Source organism: Eptatretus burgeri, chromosome 5 (genome assembly GCF_056783735.1).
Source record: "Eptatretus burgeri isolate ZD-2024b chromosome 5, Ebu_testis_v1, whole genome shotgun sequence".
Classification (NCBI taxonomy): Eukaryota; Metazoa; Chordata; class Myxini; order Myxiniformes; family Myxinidae; genus Eptatretus; species Eptatretus burgeri.
Window position 1 is genome coordinate 2,110,920 of NC_140965.1, and position 23,934 is coordinate 2,134,853.

General features: G+C 42.5%; 1 protein-coding gene across 6 annotated transcripts in view; it reads left to right on the forward strand.

Moving 5' to 3' along the window:
* Window positions 1-23,934, forward strand: part of LOC147025699 (xanthine dehydrogenase/oxidase-like) — a 359,829-nt gene that overhangs the window by 19,920 nt on the left and 315,975 nt on the right. Inside the window, exons 1-3 of one of the 6 annotated variants that reach the window (XM_085880376.1) lie at window positions 6,585-7,001; window positions 20,350-20,449; window positions 20,653-20,710. In XM_085880376.1, coding sequence (XP_085736502.1) covers window positions 20,393-20,449; window positions 20,653-20,710 — 115 coding nt within the window. In that variant the 5' untranslated portion in view covers window positions 6,585-7,001; window positions 20,350-20,392. Of the gene's footprint in view, window positions 1-6,584; window positions 7,002-19,324; window positions 19,978-20,011; window positions 20,450-20,652; window positions 20,808-23,934 lie in introns of those variants that run through there. The other 5 variants (XM_085880374.1, XM_085880375.1, XM_085880379.1 and 2 more) reach the window with 5 other exon arrangements.

The window sequence follows — 23,934 nt, forward strand, 5'->3', positions numbered from 1 at the left end:
TCATCGTAGAAACTTCTGGTTTGCGTCGCTACCTTCTCTCGAGACAGCTTTTATTAGACAAGGTCAGAGGTCAAGTTGACGATTTCGTAAGTACCAGTCTATGACTGCTTGTTTGTTTGTTTGTTTGTAGGCACGATAACTCGAGAAGGGAAGAAGCTACCAATGCCAAATTACACCACGTGATTCAGGAGGATGATGGCTAGTTCTGATTAGGTTTTGGTCAAAATCGGTCAAAGGTGAAGCTCAAAGTGAGGTCAAACATCCAAAAAATGATAACTTGAGACCGGAAGAAGCTTGCAATGTCAAATTACACCATGTGATTCAGGAGGGTGGTGGCTAGCGCTGCTTACATTTTGGTCAAAATCGGTCAAAGGTCAAGGTCACAGTGAGGTCAAACATCCAAAACATTCGATTTTTGATGGTTTGGTACAGAATCATTGTAGGAACTTCTGGTTTGTGTCGCTGCCTTCTCAGGAGACAGCTTTTATTAGACAAGGTCAGAGGTCAAGTTGATGATTTCGTAAGTACCAGTCTATGACTGCTTGCTTGTTTGTTAGTTTGTTTGTTTGTTTGTAGGCACGATAACTCGAGAACCGAAGAAGCTACCAATGTCAAATTACACCATGTGATTCAGGAGGGTGATGGGTTGTGCTGATCAAATTTTGCTCAAAATTGCTCAAAGGTCAAGATCACAGTGAGGTCAAATATTCGATTTTTGATAGTTTGGTACAGATAACTCGAGAACGGAAGAAGCTCCCAATGTCAAATTACGCCACGTGATTCAGGAAGGTGCTGATTAGATTTTGGTCAAAATCGGTCAAAGGTCAAGGTCACAGTGATGTCAAACATCCAAAACATTCGATTTTTGATGGTTTGGTACAGAATCATCGTAGAAACTTCTGGTTTGTGTCGCTGCCTTCTCAAGAGACAGCTTTTATTAGACAAGTTCAGAGGTCAAGGTCACAGTGAGGTTAAATATTCGATTTTTGATGGTTTGGTGCAGAAAACTCGAGAACGGAAGAAGCTACCAATGTCAAATTACACCACGTGATTCAAGAGGGTGATGGGTTGTGCTGATTAGATTTTGGTCAAAATCGGTCAAAGGTCAATGTCACAGTGAGGTCAAATATTCGATTTTTGATGGTTTGGTACAGATAACTCGAACGGAAGAAGCTCCCAATGTCAAATTACGCCACGTGATTCAGGAAGGTGGTGGCTAGTGCTGATTAGATTTTGGTCAAAATCGGTCAAAGGTCAATGTCACAGTGAGGTCAAACATCCAAAACATTCGATTTTTGATGGTTTGGTACAGATTCATCGTAGAAACTTCTGGTTTGCGTCGCTACCTTCTCTCGAGACAGCTTTTATTAGACAAGGTCAGAGGTCAAGTTGACGATTTCGTAAGTACCAGTCTATGACTGCTTGTTTGTTTGTTTGTTTGTAGGCACGATAACTCAAGAACGGAAGAAGCAACCAATGTCAAATTCCACCAAGTTAATCAGGAGGGTGATCGCTAGTGCTGATTAGATTTTGGTCAAAATCGGTCAAAGGTCAAGGTCACAGCAAGGTCAAATATTCGATTTTTGATGGTTTGGTACAGATAACTCGAGAACGGAAGAAGCTACCAATGTCAAATTACGCCACGTGATTCAGGAAGGTGGTGGCTAGTGCTGATTAGATTTTGGTCAAAATCGGTTAAAGGTCACAGTGAGGTCAAACATCCAAAACATTCGAGTTTGATGGTTTGGTACAGAATCATCTTAGAAACTTCTGGTTTGCATTGCTACATTCTCTCGAGACAGCTTTTATTAGACAAGGTCAGAGGTCAAGTTGACGATTTCGTCAGTACCAGTCTATGACTGCTTGTTTGTTTGTTTGTTTGGTAGGCACGATAACTCGAGAACGGAAGAAGCTCCCAATGTCAAATTACACCATGTGATTCAGGAGAGTGATGGCTAGTGCTGATTAGATTTTGGTCAAAATCGGTCAAAGGTCAAGATCACAGTGAGGTCAAACATCCAAAAAATGATAACTCGAGAACGGAAGAAGCTTCCAATGTCAAATTACACCACGTGATTCAGGAGGTTGGTGGTTCGCGCTGATTAGATTTTGGTCAAAATCCGTCGAAGGTCAAGGTCACAGTGAGGTCAAACATCCAAAACATTCGATTTTTGATGGTTTGGTACAGAATCATCGCAGAAACTTCTGGTTTGTGTCGCTACCTTCTCAAGAGACAGCTTTTATTCGACAAGGTCAGAGGTCAAGTTGATGGTTTCGTAAGTCCCAGTGTATGACTGCTTGTTAGTTTGTTACTTACGAAATCTAAAGATTTCGTAAGTATATTGATGCCTTCCGTTTCTGTTTGTTTGTTACTTACGAAATCTAAAGATTTCGGAAGTCTCTTGATGCCTTCCGTTTCTGTTTGTTTGTTTGTTTGTTTGTAGGCACGATAACTCGAGAACGGAAGAAGCTACCAATGTCAAATTACACCACATGATTCAGGAGGGTGATGCCTAGTGCTGATTAGATTTTGGTCAAAATCGGTCAAAGGTCAAGGTCACAGTGAGGTCAAATATTCGATTTTTTATGGTTTGGTAAAGAAAACTCGAGAACGGAAGAAGCTACCAATGTCAAATTACACCACGTGATTCAAGAGGGTGATGGGTTGTGCTGATTAGATTTTGGTCAAAATTGGTCAAAGGTCAAGATCACAGTGAGGTCAAATATTCGATTTTTGATGGTTTGGTACAGATAACTCGAACGGAAGAAGCTCCCAATGTCAAATTACGCCACGTGATTCAGGAAGGTGGTGGCTAGTGCTGATTAGATTTTGGTCAAAATCGGTCAAAGGTCAATGTCACAGTGAGGTCAAACATCCAAAACATTCGATTTTTGATGGTTTGGTACAGATTCATCGTAGAAACTTCTGGTTTGCGTCGCTACCTTCTCTCGAGACAGCTTTTATTAGACAAGGTCAGAGGTCAAGTTGACGATTTCGTAAGTACCAGTCTATGACTGCTTGTTTGTTTGTTTGTTTGTTTGTTTGTAGGCACGATAACTCGAGAATGGAAGAAGCGACCAATGTCAAATTACACCATGTGATTCAGGAGGGTGGTGGCGAGCGCTGATTAGATTTTGGTCAAAATCAGTCAAAGGTCAAGGTCACAGTGAGGTCAAACATCCAAAACTTTCGATTTTTGATGGTTTGGTACAGAATCATCTTAGAAACTTCTGGTTTGCGTCGCTACGTCCTCTCGAGAGACACCTTTTATTAGACAAGGTCAGTGGTCAAGTTGACGATTTCATAAGTACCAGTCTATGACTGCTTGTTTGTTACTTACGAAATCTAAAGATTTCGTAAGTTTTTTGATCACTTCCGTTTCTGTTTGTTTGTTTGTGTGTTTTGTTTGCTTGTTTGTTTGTGGGCACCATAACTCGAGAACGGAAGAAGCTACCAATGTCAAATTACACCACGTGAGTCAGGAGGGTGATGGCTTGCGCTGATTAGATTTTGGTCACAATCGGTCAATGGTCAAGGTCACAGTGAGGTCAAACATCGTTCCGTAAATTCATGTGGAGAAATGGAGTAATTTTGCTTCGCTCGACGTTACGAGTTCGTTTTAACTTCAATTTTAATTTTCTCTTCAGTTTTTGCGATCGCTTTGGACGCTTAAAACTCGGTTGTCGAAATTCTGGTAGAATTGGATGTTTTGAAGACGTTTTCAGATTGTATAAAAAATATTTCACTCCGCGTTATGGGTCGTCCCATGATGCAGTGCGCTCGAGCAGAGGCGTCGTTGAGTCACGTTAAGGTTTTCCGTGTGCGCGCTGACGCTGTTTTCGATAAAGATGGTGTTTAAAAGTCATTTTTTATCCCAATAAAGGTTATCGTCGCATGCCTGACTCGCTGAGCCGTCGGATTATGTAAAGATTGTTGGTGGATGGCCGAATATTACGGTTTTGTGACCTTGATAAAATAATATTGAATAATTGCATGGAGAAATGGAGATTTTTGCTTCGGTCGGCGTTAAGAGTTCGTTTTCACTTCGATTTTAATTTTGTCTTCAGTTTTTGCGATCGCTTAGGACGCTTAAAACTCGGTTGTCGAAATTCTTTTAAAAATCGGATGTTTTGGAGACGTTTTAAGATTGTATTAAAAATATTTCACTCGCGCATCACTTGTCGTCACGTGGTGGAGTGTACTTGAGCAGAGGCGTCGTTGATCACGTAAAGGTTTTGCGTGTGCGCGCTGACGGTGTTTTCGATAAAGATGGTGTTTAAAAGTCATTTTTTTATCCCAATAAAGGTTATCGTCACATGCCTGACTCACTAAGCCGTCGGATTATGTAAAGATTGTTGGTGGATGGCCGAATATTACGGTTTTGTGACTGATAAAATAATATAAAATAATTGCGTGGAGAAATGGAGATTTTTGCTTCAGTCGACGTTACGATTTTTGATGGTTTGGTACAGAATCATCATAGAAACTTCTGGTTTGCGCCGCGACCTTCTTTCAAGACAGCTTTTATTCGATAAGGTCAGAGGTCAAGTTGACTATTTCGTAAGTAATTTTTTTTTACCCCCCACCTCCCCCTAAAAAAATAGATTTTTTTTTTTTGCATTTCTGCATGTTTTAAGTGATTTCAACCCCCCCCAAAAAGAATTGTAACCCCCCCCAAAAAAAAATTGTTAGAGAATTTTTTTGGGGGGTCTCTACATGTTTTCAGTGATTTCCAACCCCCCCCCAAAAAAAATTATTTTGCATTTCTACGTTTTAAGTGATTTCCAACCCCCCCCCCCAAAAAAATTGTTTGAGAAAAATTTTTTTCTTGTATTTCTACATATTTTAATTGATTTCCAACCCCCCCCCCAAAAAAAAAATTGTTTGAGAATTTTTGTTTTTTTGTTTTAAAATACATGTAAAATGTTGCATTTTACATGTTTTAAGTGATTTCCAACCCTCCACCCCAAAAATTGTTCCCCCCCCAAAAAGAATTTTTTTGCATTTCTACATGTTTTAAGTGATTTCTAACCCCCCCCAAAAAAATGTTAGAGAAAAAAAAAATTTTTGCAACTTTTTTTTTCAACAAAATTTCGATTTTTTTTTTTTTTTTTTTTTTTGCATTTTTACATGTTTTTAGGGATTTCCAACCCCCCCACCCCCCCCCCCCCCAAAAAAAAAATATTGGAGTAAAGCACTATAACTCTGTCAGCACTGTTGACATCATATTTAATGAATAAGATATAAGGTTCACTTGAGTGAACCAGCAGTATTGGCGGCGGAGGTTTTGCACTCTCCCGAGTGCTCCCCCTCTAGTTTCACTCTGCTATCTTGATCACAGGTCAAGATTTCATTTAACAGATACATCTTAACAATAGGTTATTTGGACTGAGTGTTTGTTTTTCTTTCAAGCTCACTCAGCATGTGCACAAAGCTCAATCAGCATGCATATTTTAGCTCCATCGACATGCGTGTCTATTCGCTCTACGAGTAAATCATTTCTAAACTAAGTTAATTAATTTATTAAAGACAAGAACTAAGTAAATTTTGGTTTTTACATGATTATTATATTACATTTAATAATCCAGCTCCCACAGTTCTTCCTTCTAAAATCGCCTGGGTGCCCCCATCTCTGTGGAATGGGGAGGTGGTGGCCCCCATTGGGGTTGCAGCCTCCATCTAGAGCAGGGGTCGGGAACGTGTGGCTCGCGAGCCAGGTGAGGCTCTTTTGATGATTGCATCTGGCTCGCAGATAAAATTGGAGTTTGAATAACTTTTTTTTTTTTCATCATTTTGAAAAACTGAGACAATTTAAAGATGCATGCACAGCAAGTGAGCCCACTCAAAACTTTGATCTCCACCAGTTAGCTGGCTTCACATCCAGTCTCCTACAGTCATTCAAAGCACACTTTGGAAAATTTCGTGAGCACACTCGTTTTTTTGAGTTCATCACCCATCCAAACGAGTGTTCACTGAACACAGCCGACCTGAGTTACATTCCTGGTGTCTCCGTCAGAGATTTTGAAGCAGAAGTGGCTGACCTGAAGGCCTCAGACATGTGGGTGAATAAGTTCAAGTCACTGAATGAAGATTTGGAAAGAATCGCACGACAGAAAGCGGAGTTGGCGAGCAAGCACATGTGGACAGAAATGAAAAAACTTCAACCCGAAGACGAGCTGATTATCAAAACTTGGAACGCGCTTCTTGTCACATACCTCACACTGCAGCGTGTGAGTATTGCTGTATTGACCTTGTTTGGATCTACGTATGCATGTGAGCAGTCATTCTCACATCTTAAAAACATCAAGTCCAACCGACGATCACGTCTAACGGATGAAAGCCTCAACGCTTGCATGAAGCTTAACCTCACCAAGTACCAACCAGACTACAAAGCCATCAGCAAATCCATGCAGCACCAGAAGTCCCATTAATGGTGAGTATTATAACAACATTATTTAAAAGAATAAATTCAGAGGCTTATTATACTCACATTCAGTTGAATTCAGTCTTAAAATATATTATATGGCTCTCACTGAAATAGATTTCCAAATATTTTGTTTGATGGCTCTCTGAGTCAAAAACGTTCCCGACCCCTGATCTAGAGTGTTAACCCACCGCAGAGTGAAAGTTTGGGTGACGCGGTGGGAACGAGCCTGCCGCGAGCCGACGACAAATTTAGATTTTTAGCAGGTTTGTTCTTGCAGAACAAATCATTATCTTGATCTGTTTGAACAAAACGGCAGACTGTGGAAACTGGATTATTGATTGAATTTATAATAATGTAAAAATACAAAATTAGCTTAGTTTAGTGCTTTGAAAAATAATTTAATAAATATATGCTGGGAAAACTAGGAGAGGGCAGAATACTCGCATTCCTCTGAAGTTGTAAACAACCTTGCAAAACCTTATCGATCTGATGACCATCTGAACCCACAATATTGTTGCGGATTTGGAAACCTTACTGCACACAACAGTCAGGTCCTCTCGATCAGCTATATCGGTAAGTATGTGTTTCTAGTTTGGGTCCATCCTATGTTTAATGGGTGATTAATTGTACGTGTGCTGTGAATTATTTTATAGTTAGGATCTTTACACTTTTAACAACAACCCTTCTACCCGTGGCATGGTCCGCGCTCTTCGCGCGCTCGCCGGCATGCATGCGTGGGTGGAATTCCATGCCTCAGGCGGTGTGGATTTCACACCAAATATGGTCATGAAGTGTTTCGCTCTGGCTTGGCCCCAAATATGGGCACAGTGCGCTTCGTTCTGGCTTCGCGCCCAATACGGATATGCGTCACTTTCCGCCCAATGGGCGATGCTCAGACCAAATCCGGGGCGGTCCTTTTCAAGAAGGTGGAGCCGCGACACGCTATCCACCCAATGTGAGCAGGGACGGGGGAGCGGACCTTTCCCCAAAAAGGACGGAAAAAGATTTATGATTTGCGTCCCGTCTGCTCAAGCGCGCTTCTGTCTGGTTCTGCGGCTGACTGCATCCGAGACGTCTCGTCTGGTACATTACAACAAGCGGTCAACCATCTCATCACGGGAGATCATCTCGTCTCGCCTCCTCTGGGTTCGGCTGCCCTGGTCCGTTCCTTGGTGCCTGGTGCTCCGGGTAGGTGTGGTCGTCCAGCCGCGCGAACGCGGCCAGGTAGCCAGCCACGTTCTCTTCCCTCAGCTCGTCTTCACTCCCGAGCTGAAGGGGCAATAAAGACCTCGAGGTCCATCTCTTTCTGAATATTTGTGTGTGCGTGTGTGTGTCCGTGGGCCCCGTCTATAAGTAACAATTGTGGAAGTGCTTTATTTTGCTCATTGTAAATTTCCTGCCTTTTAGTCGGTTTAGCACTGCCTTCTTGCATGTTCCCCTCCCCCCATTATAAATAAATTCCCCTTTTGTTGAATGTCCCAGCTCATTCCCTGTCATTTCTTTCATTGGCTTAGCACGGTGTGTGTTGAGAAATTGGGAGACGGTAAATTGTTCATTTGGACCAGCAGGCCTTGGTGACCATCCGTTCAGGTTACACACGGTTCGAGCACGGTAACGACTCGTCCGGCTCGAGCTCTGTCGAGGGTGTGAATTCCCCGGTAGCTTTGCCGCATGGGTATTTAGGTATATTGAAGTTTGTCAATTAACTCTACCCCACGCGGTCGAATTATTGGCGATTCATGGTCCTGTAAGGGACCCGTGCCTTTCGTACTGATCCGAGAGTCACGGTCTAAATTCCAGGTGTTCAGTGCAGCCGACTCTACTGCTCCCCCGAGCGGTCGTGCTCGCCACCGATACCCGGCACCACAACCATATCTCCCCCCATACACACATTCCTCTGAAGTTGTAAACAACCTTGCAAAACCTTATCGATCTGATAACCATCTGAACCCACAATATCTCACCCCCCGCCCCCCTCCACACCCTTTCCTGGGGCTATAAGCAAGCTTCAAAACAAACCAATTATCCTTCTATGTTGCAATTTTAAAGTTCACAAAGTTCCATCTGTTTTCTAGACACACCCTGGTGAAACTACATATATACGTACAATATTCAATGTAGATTGGAGTCTTCAGCTTGCAACGATGTAGCAGGCTGGGGTCTTCCTCCTGTATACAGGAGTGTCTTTTATTTTACTGAATAAACGGCTTGTATATGAACTTAAACTTGCGTTTCTCTGTCTTGAGGTAGCCGGAAACTGCTTCCACAACAGCCAAATTTAGACATTCTTTTTCAAGGACCTTCACGGTTAATGGTGTCAAAAGCTTTTGTTAGATCAATAAAAACTGTGGAAAGATCAAAGGTTGGTTCGACACATTTTTCCTGGAGCTGTTGAGCAGCACAAATCATGTCAATTGTACTGCGAAACTTTCTGAAGCCACATTGGCTCTCTGGAAGTAGACCATTCTCCCTCATCTATCTATAATTCCAGCAATCTCTGTGTGTGTTTCTGTGTGTGTGTGTCTGTGACCGCTGTTTCTCGCCAACCACTGGTCCGATCTAGTTGAAACTTGCCAGGTATATTGCTGGAGACCTGAGTATGTGCCTTTTCAAGGTTTGATATTAATCAGACAAGTGGTTCCCAAGTTATGGCCATTTATTTAACAAACCAATGACAAGACACGTTGTTGCGTGGGCGTGGCTGATGGGGAAGGGAAGCTCAGCCGCGTTCCCCATTACAGGTTACAACGTACGGGCTTCCGGATAATGATGACTTCGTGCATTCTAATAATTTCTCGATTTCTTATGCGCATTTATAGATAAACACAATGCCCCAAGTTATGATCGTTTTCATATTAGACGGTGTATAAATTTCGGGAACATCAGAGTGCTGGTATGCTCCGAACCAGGAAGTAAATTTTTTCTCTCTTCCCTTTTTGTTTTTCCTTGTCACGACATTGCGAAAAGGTAAAATACGTTGGCGCTAATTGAATAATTGGGTATTAAAAATAAATTGTGAATAATCGTAACTGCGAATAATATCGAACTTCCGGTCACGCACGTACGGGCACGTGAGAGTGAAGAAACGGCCTGTGTGGTTTATTTATTTATTATTCTTGTTATTATTATTATTTTTTTTTAATTATTATTATTATTATTTTTTTTTTTACGGGCATGTGCTAGTATTATGAAATGATGAAAACATGAGTATTTCTTTTTAGAAAAGAATGCTCTATCAAACCTCACACATAAAAACTTATTAAATGAGTTAAAAACCTTGTCTATCACTCTGAAGAGTGAATCCCTCACTATACTAATACTAAATCCAAATTTGTATATGAAGTTGAAAAATCGAAAACTTCAACTGACTTGATATTGAGGCATCTTATCCTATGTAAGAACTCTAAAGAAGAATTAATGCTCCAGAAAGTGTTCATACCAGAATCCTTCTCAATTGCTGAACATTATTTCCTGAACTGTTCCCTAACAACTTGAAACCCTGAGTTAACGATAACCATTAACTATTTGGTGGAACACTGCCTCGCACCCACTAAAAACCGAGACTTGTACAGGTTCTTATGAGGCTTAGGGATCCAGAAAAGCCGAGGAATACAAAGATTTACCTCTTTGTTGTTTTTTTGCATCCACTGTCGAGGCTCTTTTGAGAGCTAACGCACAAGGCACAGCAAGGGGGGGCATGAGACGAGGGGCGGGAGGGGAAGGACAAAACAGTGGGGAACAGAGACAGGAGATCTGTGGGAGCGAGAGGGATGCGGTGGGGAACACGAGGTATAAAAGATGGACATTACAGGGACTTTCAGGAAGGAAAGCAGGGAATTTGAAGGAGGTGGGATTGGGGTGGATTAACGGGGGTAGAAAAGATCGAGGTTTTAGATGGGGGAAGATAAGAGGTGGTGGAGAACAGCTGTTTTGAATGCCTGGAGGGAAGAACGGGATTGAAGAGAGTGTGGGAGTTTATTCCAAAGGCAGGGAAAAAGAGGAATTTCAGGGTGAAGGTGAGCAGTGATTCGGGATTTTGGTAGTTTTACCAGAAGGGGGTTCCTGGCGGACCTTGAGCGCTTTGCGGAAATATGGGGAGGGGACATATCGAAGACAGAGCGGGGGGGGGGTGAGACCGGAGAGGAGATGATAGAAGACAGAAAGGCCACCGACCTGCCTGCGGTGAGAGTGTGAGAGACCTAAAGATTCAGCCTCATTCCGGGAGATACCGATAATCCTAAATGCCTTGGTTTCCACAGCGTGAAGCTGAGAAGCTGAGAAAGGTGAGAGGCAGGAGCACCAGCCAGAGAGGATAGCGGTACTCCATCAGGCTGTGGACGAAAGCTTTCTATGTGGTCAGGAGCTCAGGTGGGCTGAGGAAGGACTTTGCACGACAGAGGATTCCCAGTCGGCAACTGGCTTTGGTGGTCAGGTTGAAAATGTGGCTTTCCCAGGAAAGGTCATGGCAGATAGTGAGACCCATAAGCTTGAATGAAAGGACTTCATCCAGAGTTGAGAAGGTAGATGGGGGGTGGGGGGGTGGGGAGTCCCAAACGGTCCTTTAATATTTTAACTTTACATTTTATACTCTACATTTAATACTGAAATTATCAACTAAGCCTTCCTGATGCTTTGAGAGAACATCTTGAAGTGACTTATGACAAGGAACATATGTGCTATTTCCTATACTAGTAAAAGTAACCATGTCAATGCCTAACTCTCTTAATAAAACTTTTGCAAACCACAACAAAATGATTAGCAGCCTTATCCGCTGGAGCTATTATGTAGCTATCATGGAGATCATGAATGTCTATACCAACGCTTGGCTTGTTCAACTAAAAAGAGTCACACGTGAGTGCGTGATTGCATCTGAGTTCCACCTATTGAATGGACGGTTATCCTAACTCCACCGACAATTTCTGTACTACAGCCACCTTGTTGGTGCTTCATGCTCTGCAAAGTCAGACATCTTTGGAGCTGTCATATACTATCTTCACTCCCTCCCTTTAAGTTTTCCCTTCAGTGTAAAGCCACCAATCCGAGAGTTAACAGCATTTTGAGCCGATAGGCACCATGGGTCTTGTGAAGATTGGCCTCGGCGATTGAGGCAGCGGTTTGTTGTTGATACACCGCCAAAATAATGATGTGGAATTTTCTCAAGCAGGACATTTATCGTGAAGGTTACACAGGTCCTTGTTATCATTTCCATCTATTTTCTCTTGAACGACTCGACCAGGGACCATAAAACCCATGATATTATGAAGGTCTTTGTTGAGGACTTACGGAAATTATGATATTGTGAAAGAATACATCCATCGTCATTTACTTTAATTGGTGGACAATAAATCCTCAAATATTGCAGGTTCGAATATCGTGGGATTTCATTTTGACCAATTGTGGTTTTTGAGCTGAGCTGATTCATCGTTTCCGTTCCATGCATGTACGATTATCTCCCATCACAAATCTTGTTTCTTGTGCATCGCTTTTAATCTCGTGCTACGCAAACGTAAAGCGATGGACAAAGTTAGTTGTGCCAAAAGGCAGAGAAAGGTTATGGCATTGAGTGAAAAGATTGAGATATTAGATAGGTTGGCTCAAGATGAAAGTGCGGCATCTGTGGGCCGCCATTACTGGATCGACGCATCTACTGTGCGGTGCATCTGTTCAAATCAAATATCCATGCAAATGTTGCCGCCAGCGCTCCGCAAAGCACAAAAGTCTTTCCAGTCCCGTGATACTTGTATTTAAAGGATGATGAAAAAAGCACTTAATGTTTTGATTAAGGACCAAACACCGAGAAAGTGCCTTTCAGTGGACCGGTGACACAGGAGAAATCATTGTGGATTTACCGTTTCCATGAGGCACCAGAAAGCTCCAGTTCAACTACGGCTACCCACAAGTTCCACACCAGCACGGGCTGGTTTGTGAAATTCTAAAGAAGATTCGGCCTCCATCATGTAAAATTAGTCGGGGAAGCAGCATCGGCAGACCATGATGCTTCGATAAACTACCCACTGCAGTTTCTAGAACTAATCAAGGTGAAGGGATTTATGGTGGACCAGGTTTTTAACACTGACACAATTGGATTATTCTGGAAGAGGATGCCATCTGATATCTTCCTCTTCAAGCAGGAAAGATCTGCTCCAGGATTCAAGGTGAGGTGGTTAAGGATCGTTTTACCCTTCTCCTATGTGGCAATGCTGCAGGCAATTTCATCGTAAAGTTAATCCTGCTCTTCCGATCGCTGAATCACTCTCCCCTTTCCCCCTTCGCCTCTCCCCCTCTCTGCGCCTCCGTTCTCCACTCCCCACTCTCGCAGCATCATTATCATCTCGAGCTAAGTCTTGTTTTTTCTATTTACAGCAGAGTACAGTATGTAATATTTTACCCTCACCTATCTCGCTGTTCTGGAATACATTTGAAAGGTAAAAGTTTTGTGTTTTTATTTATTTTACACTGTATTTAATTACATGTTAATTTCATTGTTAACATGTTTATTTAAATTGTGATTTGTTTATTTCTGCCTACAACCAACCTTCCTCTGTATTTTCCCGAAGCCCAGTGTTGAAGCAGATTTCCTTTTTAAACTGGTAGTTTGATCATCAATCTGCTCAAATGTGGCCAACAATGAACTTGATGCATACGAATTGAAGTAAATTACGATTACACCTGTTTTCCTTAATTATTGCACCTGTCGATTCCTGCTTCAATTACTGACATGTATTCATTTCTCTGTAACTCATTTATTGGAACCTATAATCAAACATATTTTAATCAAATATATTTTATTGCAACTTGTATCTTCTCTTGCTTTGCTGAAGGACTAATGCCAACTGTCTTAGCCTTTCCATGCACGCAATGTTCTTTCCTGCTGCTGCTTTTGTCCCCTGCCTTCCCTCCCTTTCTCTCTCTCTCTCTCTCTCTCTCTCTCTCTCTCTCTCTCTCTCTCTCTCTCTCTCTCTCTCTCTCTCTCTCTCTCTCTTTCTCTTTCTCTTTCTCTTTCTCTTTCTCTTTCTCTTTCTCTTTCTCTTTCTCTTTCTCTTTCTCTTTCTCTTTCTCTTTCTGTTTCTCTTTCTCTTTCTCTTTCTCTTTCTCTTTCTCTTTCTCTTTCTCTTTCTCTTTCTCTTTCTCTTTCAGTCTTTCTCTTTCTCTTTCTCTTTCTCTTTCTCTTTCTCTTTCTCTTTCTCTTTCTCCTTCTTTCTTTCTCTTTCTCTTTCTCTTTCTCTTTCTCCTTCTTTCTCTTTCTCTTTCTCTTTCTCCTTCTTTCTCTTTCTCCTTCTTTCTCTTTCTCTTTCTCTTTCTCCTTCTTTCTCTTTCTCTTTCTCTTTCTCTTTCTCTCTCTCTCTTTCTCTTTCTCCTTCTTTCTCTTTCTCCTTCTTTCTCTTTCTCTTTCTCCTTCTTTCTCTTTCTCTTTCTCCTTCTTTCTCTTTCTCTTTCTCTTTCTTTCTCTTTCTCCTTCTTTCTCTTTTTCTCTCTTTCTCTCTCTTTCTCTCTCTTTCTTTTTCTTTCTTTTTCTTTCTCTTTCTTTCTCTTTCTCTTTCTCTTTCTCTTTCTCTTTCTCCTTCTTTCTCTTTCTCTTTCTCTTTCTCCTTCTTTCTCTTTCTCCTTCTCCTTCTTTCTCTTTCTCCTTCTTTCTCTTTCTCTTTCTCCTTCTTTCTCTTTCTCCTTCTTTCTCTTTCTCTTTCTCCTTCTTTCTCTTTCTCCTTCTCCTTCTTTCTCTTTCTCTTTCTCCTTCTTTCTCTTTCTCCTTCTTTCTCTTTCTCCTTCTTCCTCTTTCTCCTTCTTCCTCTTTCTCCTTCTTCCTCTTTCTCCTTCTTTCTCTTTCTCTCTCTTTCTCTTTCTTTCTCTCTCTTTCTCTCTCTTTCTCTTTCTCCTTCTCCTTCTTTCTCTTTCTCCTTCTTTCTCTTTCTCTTTCTCCTTCTTTCTCTTTCTCCTTCTTTCTCTTTCTCTTTCTCCTTCTTTCTCTTTCTCCTTCTCCTTCTTTCTCTTTCTCTTTCTCCTTCTTTCTCTTTCTCCTTCTTTCTCTTTCTCCTTCTTCCTCTTTCTCCTTCTTCCTCTTTCTCCTTCTTCCTCTTTCTCCTTCTTTCTCTTTCTCCTTCTTTCTCTTTCTCCTTCTTTCTCTTTCTCCTTCTTTCTCTTTCTCCTTCTCCTTCTTTCTCTTTCTCCTTCTTTCTCTTTCTCTTTCTCCTTCTTTCTCTTTCTCCTTCTTTCTCTTTCTCCTTCTTTCTCTTTCTCCTTCTTTCTCTTTCTCCTTCTTTCTCTTTCTCCTTCTCCTTCTTTCTCTTTCTCCTTCTTTCTCTTTCTCTTTCTCCTTCTTTCTCTTTCTCCTTCTTTCTCTTTCTCTTTCTCCTTCTTTCTCTTTCTCCTTCTCCTTCTTTCTCTTTCTCCTTCTTTCTCTTTCTCTTTCTCCTTCTTTCTCTTTCTCCTTCTTCCTCTTTCTCCTTCTTCCTCTTTCTCCTTCTTCCTCTTTCTCCTTCTTTCTCTTTCTCCTTCTTTCTCTTTCTCCTTCTTTCTCTTTCTCCTTCTTCTTTCTCTTTCTCCTTCTTTCTCTTTCTCCTTCTCCTTCTTTCTCTTTCTCCTTCTTTCTCTTTCTCTTTCTCCTTCTTTCTCTTTCTCCTTCTTTCTCTTTCTCCTTCTTTCTCTTTCTCCTTCTTTCTCTTTCTCCTTCTTTCTCTTTCTCCTTCTCCTTCTTTCTCTTTCTCCTTCTTTCTCTTTCTCTTTCTCCTTCTTTCTCTTTCTCTTTCTCCTTCTTTCTCTTTCTCCTTCTTTCTCTTTCTCTTTCTCCTTCTTTCTCTTTCTCCTTCTCCTTCTTTCTCTTTCTCTTTCTCCTTCTTTCTCTTTCTCCTTCTTTCTCTTTCTCCTTCTCCTTCTTTCTCTTTCTCTTTCTCTTTCTCTTCTTTCTCTTTCTGTTTCTCTTTCTTTCTCTTTCTCTTTCTCCTTCTTTCTCTTTCTCCTTCTTTCTCTTTCTCTTTCTCCTTCTTTCTCTTTCTCCTTCTCCTTCTTTCTCTTTCTCTTTCTCCTTCTTTCTCTTTCTCCTTCTTTCTCTTTCTCCTTCTCCTTCTTTCTCTTTCTCCTTCTTTCTCTTTCTCCTTCTCCTTCTTTCTCTTTCTCCTTCTTTCTCTTTCTCTTTCTCCTTCTTTCTCTTTCTCCTTCTCCTTCTTTCTCTTTCTCTTTCTCCTTCTTTCTCTTTCTCCTTCTTTCTCTTTCTCCTTCTCCTTCTTTCTCTTTCTCCTTCTTTCTCTTTCTCTTTCTCCTTCTTTCTCTTTCTCTTTCTCCTTCTTTCTCTTTCTCCTTCTTTCTCTTTCTCTTTCTCCTTCTTTCTCTTTCTCCTTCTCCTTCTTTCTCTTTCTCTTTCTCCTTCTTTCTCTTTCTCCTTCTTTCTCTTTCTCCTTCTCCTTCTTTCTCTTTCTCCTTCTTTCTCTTTCTCCTTCTCCTTCTTTCTCTTTCTCCTTCTTTCTCTTTCTCTTTCTCCTTCTTTCTCTTTCTCCTTCTTCCTCTTTCTCCTTCTTCCTCTTTCTCCTTCTTCCTCTTTCTCCTTCTTTCTCTTTCTCCTTCTTTCTCTTTCTCCTTCTTTCTCTTTCTCCTTCTTTCTCTTTCTCCTTCTCCTTCTTTCTCTTTCTCCTTCTTTCTCTTTCTCTTTCTCCTTCTTTCTCTTTCTCCTTCTTTCTCTTTCTCCTTCTTTCTCTTTCTCCTTCTTTCTCTTTCTCCTTCTTTCTCTTTCTTTCTCTCTCTTTCTCTTTCTCTCTCTTTCTCTTTCTTTCTCTCTCTCTCTCTCTTTCTCTTTCTCTTTCTCCTTCTTTCTCTTTCTCCTTCTTCCTCTTTCTCCTTCTTCCTCTTTCTCCTTCTTCCTCTTTCTCCTTCTTTCTCTTTCTCCTTCTTTCTCTTTCTCCTTCTTTCTCTTTCTCCTTCTTTCTCTTTCTCCTTCTTTCTCTTTCTCTTTCTCCTTCTCTTTCTCTTTCTCCTTCTCTTTCTCTCTCTCTCTCCTAATTGAGGTACCTGCCATCTCTTGACAGGCCTTTCTTTTCTACGTTATGTTAACAGCCTGAATCGGTCAAGAATTGTTTTACTTACAGTTGTACCCTTGCCTTGCTTTAATCCGTTTGTCGTCTTTGACCAACATGATAACAACTTTGTGGGATGTCTCTCTCATGTGCATATTGTTTAAAAACTGGCCCAGTCAAGGTCAGATATAGGTCGTTATGACCAAATTCCCCTCCTCCTCTTGTTCTCTGTTCTTCTCCTCGGCCGCTTTAACTTTCCCCCACCTTCCCTTCGGCATTATATATTGATGATTTCTGTAACTCCGATTTAGGGAAGACCATTGTATGTTTTACATCGATGCTCCTTCGCCCCATGATATCATGCATAATAAATATTCTCTGATTGAATTGTACTTTACCTTGAGTGGACATTGAATATTAAGAGTTACATTGAGTAATAAGAGTTACCTTGAATATTAAGAGTTCCACAACACCAGAAAGCGATCCCGCTTTTTCCCATTTCCCCTTGGTTTCCGCAATCTCAGTTTTAACTATCATGGCATTTTCCAGGAATGTAACCCCTGTGACATTTGAGGGTTTGCTGGATAAATACATCAGGAAGAAAATAATTAGTTTCAGGTCGTTTATTGGCACAATTAGCGAGGGAGGGTTGAGTTGTGGATGGGGGAGGAGATGTGTTTTAAGGCTTGGTGGAGGGGATTTATGCCTTCAGGCTAAGAGGGAGCGGGTGAGGATGGAGTTGGCGAGGGGGGAGGTGAGGGGTGGAAGCAAAAATGGGACAGAGTTGGGAATGGGAGGTTGAGGCTTTTGGGGGGGGTGACATTCGGTGAGGAGGGGGTTGAGGACTTGTCAGAGTTGCAGGTGTAAGTTTACTCAGAGTAAAGTGTGTGTGTGTGTGTGTGTGTGTGTGTGTGTGTGTGTGTGTATGTGTGTGTGTGTGTGTGTGTGTGTGTGTGTGTGTGTGTGTGTGTGTGTGTGTGTGTGTGTGTGTGTGTGTGTGTGTGTGGTTTTTTTTTCACTGTTGGGGGTAATGCAATTACCTTACAGGTAATGTGTGAGTGTCTTCAAATCTTATCCTGAGAAATCATATACACTCACTCTCTGAAAGGATGATACAGCAAACCCTCCTCTCTACTTTCTTAACAACTCTCTTGAAGAAATTCAGTCACTCAAACTTTGGGTCTCACTCTCAGGCATAATCTTTCTTGGGCAAACCACATTTCAAAGTTGGCCTCCAAAGGCAGCCGCTCACTGGGCATCCGCAACTTGGTGGAATGCTACTCTCCTCGAGTACCCCTGCCTCACACCTTGCTCAGCCTGATAAAGCCTTCAAGATCATTGTAATCTCGTGCGATTAAGCTGAGTCTATGGGCCGATCACTTTGCCATCGCAGACAGGTCGGGAGTCGCTCTGTCTTTTTGTGCATCCTTTGTGGTCTTTCCCCGCCCCCGTTCTTTCTGTGCCATGTCCACCCGCCCCCCCCTCCCAGGTTTCTCCAGGGCATATGCAGTTCATCATCATCAACCCCCTTCTCGTGAAACTCCCAAAATGCAGAATCACTGCTCACCTCCACTCATTACTTCCTCTTTTCCCCCTTGTTGAACTAACTTCCACGTGCTGTTCAATCCCACCCTTCCCTACAGCTCTTCAAGATAGCTACTCATCATCATCTCCATCATCTCACGGCATCCCTTGTTGTCCATCTCCATTTATTTTGTCCTTTGGCCCTGCTGTTGGCATTTCCCCCTCCTCCTTTCTGCCCTTCCTTTTGTTAACTTGCCTCCTGATGCGATCTGTGTCCTTGGTGTTGCCTGAGCCTTGAGTGTATACAATAAAAATCTCACGGGTATATTTCTGTTGTGCAATGTCACATTTTGTCAAAAGATAAATGTTAAGAAACCTGAAAGACCGGGGAAGATTGTGCAGCATGTAATATGAACAAACCTCCGTCCATTTGCACGTTGGATGAGCAACGTTCTGTGTTGAAGGTTCACAGGACAATGTGGGACCCATTGCACCAACTTCATCATTATCTCCATCACCGAAGGTGGGCACACGTTGCGTTTTCACCCCATCTGTCTGTCCATCTGTCTGAACAGGATATCTCAAAAAGATATGGACGGATTCGGAGAAACTTGGTGGACAGGTCAGGTGTGTGACAAGGACGAATTGATTGGATTTTGTTGAAGATCTGAATCCAGATACGAGATTTAAAAAAAAAATTTTTTTCGTGATTCTTCACCATTGAGTGATGGGACTAAAACGATGTCTAATACAGTGATAGCATGATATTTCAAACAAGTGTGGACAGATTCGGACAAAACTTGCTGGATGAGTTGGGTAGGTGATAAGAACAAGGTGATTCGATTTTTCTTCAAGTCCGGACGCAGACCCGACCTATCGGTAGATCCAAAACGTCACGTGTTCAGCCTGGCACAGGTACACGCTCGATTGAGTGTACCGTTCTAGTTAACCTCCGCCATTGAAGATGGACAGAGGTTACTGTTTTCACCCCTGTCTGTTTGTTTGTTTGTTTGTGAACAGTATTACGGAAAAACTCCTGGACGGATTTCGACGAAACTTGGTGGGGGGGATTAGGTACGGTCCAAGGATCATGCCATTAGATTTTGGACTTGGTACAAAGTCCAATTTGGCCGCTATGGCGGCCATTTTGAAAAAATATTTGAATTTTTGTTTTTGCACTTCTACATGTTTTTAGTGATTTCCAACCAAAAAAAATAAATTTGTTAGAGAAAAAAAAAATTTGCAACTTTTTTCAAAAATATTTCGATTTTATTTGAAAAATATTTGAATTTTTGTTTTTGCACTTCTACATGTTTTTAGTGATTTCCAACCAAAAAAAAAAAAAAATTTGTTATAGAAAAAAAAAACAAATTTTGCACCTTTTGATTTCAAAAAAATTTCGATTTTATTTTTTTTGGCATTTCTACATGCGCGTCGATCTAGTTTAGTTTATTCAATCATGGTTCAGTAGAGTCTGATCCGTTTTGACCTACAATTAATAGGATATCAGGTTCACTTAAGTGACCCAGCAGTATTGGCGGCGGAGGTTTTGCACTCTACCGAGTGCTCCCCCTCTAGTTTTTGTTTGAATCCTTCAGCCATTCACCCTCATGCTCCACTTAGCTCGTGTTGTCGTTTTACGTTCGACTACCATTTGTGCCGAATCCAATTCACGTGTTTAACCCGAACACAGTGAAGATGTGATTCAATCTTTTTGAATCGAATTGACAGTGGATGGAGAATTTTCATATTTGACGTGGACAATAGAAAAGAATGCAATTAAATTAAACAAGTTTTAAATTTACCATTCAACTTGGTTGTTGTTTTCACTTTTTCTCTTTCTGTAACTTCATCCCAACACTTTATCCCAACACAAGCCAACCTGGCGTTGGCTTGGTGTTTAGGGTGGTGGCTTGGGATCCTCGGGTCCTGAGTTCGAGTCCCGTTGGCCGCTGAATGAACACCTGGGGGTTGACTAAGCCTGTCGTCCTTCCAAGGTCGATGAAATGAGCACCAGTATACTGGTAATAGGGGCACTGCTTCAGTGGCATAGCCGCGCCCCTAACCAATGATTCAACCAGCAACCAAAAAGGCAGCACACTCTGTTGTTGCTTTACTACCATATCATTCCTCACACATTTGGGATGATTAACTTTCCAACAATTTAGATCTGATCTTTTGATGTTGATTGGCCCTTCCTTCTCTTTTTCCAGTTATATTGTGAAACCACAGTTTGTCGACTTCTCCACAAACACGACTCCCATCTGAACCTTCCCAAACAAAGCTAAATACAAAGCGCTGTCTGTGATGTTCTGATAATGGGTGTACATTGGACTTTCCAACAGACGTGCAGGTCCAAGTGTGAGCTCGGTTTTGTTTCCTCTGCATTTGTCCAGCTGAAGATCGATTTCACCCAAGTTGTACCAAGGCAGCACTACAATGGACAATCAAGGAACTTCAAACGACTTATTCTTCTTCTACGTCAATGGCACAAAGGTTTGCACATGATGACGTGTTGATAAAGAATCGATATCAAAATGAGGTGACACAGGGCACTTAATAATTCCAATGGAAGCTTATGAAGGGGATTGTGGAAAGAAGAAGTTGCCCATGACTTGTTTGTAGAAAGAGTAATAAGTTCGATGTTTATGAAGATTATTGGTGTGAGCACATTTTATGATCGACTTTCCTTCTGTCAGGTCGTCGACCGGAATGTTGACCCAGAAACAACGCTGTTGTCATATCTTCGTCACCAACGTATCCTTCACGTTCAATGAAACTGAACCAAATGTTAACTGATTGTGCAGTTTACTAACTACTGGCTTCTTCACATTGGCAGCCATACTCAAACATGGTGAGATGGATGGTTACTTTTTATAACACTGCATTTGTATCCATGCTTCTCCTTTCTGCAGACATGACTTTTGAACACAATTTGAGGAAAATGACAAGTTTTGAACAAAAGTGTTGTTTTTAATACGTACGAGTTAAAGTAGTAAAATCGTCTTTTCTGAAAAAAACAAACATTTGCAACAATGCAGGCAAATGCAGGCAGTGATGAGGGTGTGGTGAGTGCAGGCAGTGGTGGTGAGGATGCAGCAAATGCAGGCAGTGATGAGGGTGTGGTGAATGTCGGCAGTGGAAAGGGTGTGGAAAATGCAGATTGTGGTGATGGTGCAGTGAGGGGTAGGCATTGGTGAGAATGTAGCAAGTTCAGATAGTGGTAAGGGTGTGGCGAGTGCAGATTATGGTAAGGGTGTTGCGAGGGCAGGCAGTGATGAGGGTGTGGCGAATGCAGATTGTGGTGAGGGTGTAGTGAGTGTAGGCAGTGGTGAGGGTGTAGTGAGTGCAGACAGTGATAAGGGTGTAGCAAGTGCAGGCAGTAGTGAAAGTGCAGCAAGTTCAGACAGTGGTAAAGGTGTGACGAGTGCAGATTATGGTAAGGGTGTAGCAAGGGCAGGCAGTGATGAGGGTGTGGCGAATGCAGACAGTGTTAAGGGTGTGGCGAATGCAGATTGTAGTGAGGGTGTAGCGAGTGCAGGCAGTGGTGAGGGTGTAGTGAGTGCAAACAGTGATAAGGGTGTAGCAAGTGCAGGCAGTGGTGAGGGTGTAACAAGTTCAGACAGTGGTAAGGGTGTGGTGAGTGCAGATTGTAGTAAGGGTGCAGCGAGGGCAGGCAGTGGTGAGAGTGTAGCAAGTTCAGACAGTGGTAAGGGTGTGGTGAGTGCAGATTGTAGTAAGGGTGCAGCGAGAGCAGGCAGTGGTGAGAGTAGCAAGTTCAGACAGTGGTAAGGGTGTGGCGAGTGTAGATTATGGTAAGGGTGAAGCGAGGGCAAGCAGTGATGAGGGTGTGGCGAATGTAGACAGTGGTAAGGGTGTGGCGAATGCAGACAGTGGTAAGGGTGTGGCAAATGCAGATTGTGGTGAGGGTGTAGTGAGTGCAGATTGTGGTGGTGTAGCGAGTGCAGGCAGTGGTGAGGGTGTAGTGAGTGCAAACAGTGATAAGGGTGTAGCAAGTGCAGGCAGTAGTGAGGGTGTAGCAAGTTCAGACAGTGGAAAGTGTGTGGTGAGTGCAGGCAGTGGTGAGGGTGGAGCAAGTTCAGACAGTGGATGTGTGCTGAGTGCAGGCAGTGGTGAGGGTGGAGCAAGTTCAGACAGTGGTAACGGTGTGGTGAGTGCTGATTGTGGTAAGGGTGCAGCGAGGGCAGGCAGTGGTGAGAGTGTAGCAAGTTCAGACAGTGTAAGGGTGTGGCGAGTGCAAATTATGGTAAGGGTGTGGCGAGGGCAGGCAGTGGTGAGAGTGTAGCGAGTGCAGATTGTGGTAAGGGTGTGGCGAGTGCAGGCATTAGTGAGGGTGTAGCAAGTTCAGACATGTTGAGGGTGTGGCAGCCGCAGATTGTGGTAAGGGTGAAGCGAGGGCAGGCAGTGGTCAGAGTGTAGCGAGTGCAGATTGTGGTAAGGGTGTAGCTAGGGCAGGCAGTGGTGAGAGTGTAGCGAGTGCAGATTGTGGTAAGGGTGTAGCTAGGGCAGGCAGTGGTGAGAGTGTACCAAGTGCAGGCAGTCGTGAAGGTGTAGCAAGCGCATGGAGTGGTGAGGCTGTATCACATTGTTACGGATCAATAACATATACTTAAACCATAGTTGCTGTGGTAAAAGGTATCTGATATTTAATCAGCATATATTGTGTTTAAAAAGCAGTCACTCGTGCTGTGGGCTTTGCACTGAGCTGTAAGGAGTGGAGAGATAAGTTACCAATTCAAAAGGCGTGAGTTAATTCAAAGTTGCATTTTAACCTGTAACGTGTATTTTATAATTTGGGGAGTTTTAAAATCATTGAGTGTTTCTTTTACTTTAGGGCAGGCGTCGGCAACCTAAACCAGGCCGCGGGTCACTGGGTCACGTGCGGGCCACCTCGCGGGCCGCACCCCTCTCCCAACCTGAAAAAATAACAAACACACCTAATATCAATGATAATAAATGTAATTGTAAATTGAACCTTAAGACCTTCAGCCATCTGAAACAACAACGAAAAAATATTTAAGACCAAGTTAAGTGGACTCGAAGCAAAAATAATTTATTGTGACGTACAGAGACTGTGATATATGTGGAAGAATAATATGTCCACATATGTTAAATTTGCCGTCGGTTCAGAAAAATGTTTCGCGGGCCGCACCTAATGGAAATCCGGACAAGGTGCCGCGGGCCGCACGGGAGGAGATCACGGGCCGCATTTGGCCCGCGGGCCACAGGTTGCCGACCTTGGCTTTAGGGATTCTGGGGAAATCATTATAATGGGATGCTTTTAAACATTATTAGTGTTTTAAAGGTAGACAGTATGCGTTAATACATCTCTTATTAAATATCCTTGTCTCGTGTCGAACATTGGTTTCACCTGTTAAACAAAAAATGGCACGTATTATTGTCTATAAATCTTTTCTACCGTTCTACCCTCCGGGTGGCTGGTGCACTCAAGGAAGTGCGTAACAGCGTGCAGGCAATGGTGAAAGTGTAGCGAGCAATGGCAGTGTTGAGGGTGGAGTGAGCGCATGGAGTGGTCAGGATGTAGCAACTGCAGGCAATGGCGAGAGTGTAGCCAGTACAGGCAGCACCAACTATCTATTAATTGTTCAATAACGGATATTCCGAAAACATCTTCCTGTATAAAACTGTGTGTATCTATGTATCTGTGTATGTGTGTATTTGTCTGTCTTTCAAAAAGACGATTTGAGTATGGTTTTTATGGCCAATCTTTGAAACACAACTGTGTGTTCACAATGGTCAAAACACCAAAAAGACCCAGAGGACCCAAAAGACCTAACGATGTACCACCACCGAATACAACAAGAAGACCTCGAGGCAGAACAGGTCAGGTCAGGTCAGGTATGGGAGCATGTGCCAGAACAGCACGTCGCTGCGTCCACTTTCCACCGGTACTCCAGGGGCCTCCGTCTGGCCATCCCCCAGGCAGATGCCAGGCCCAT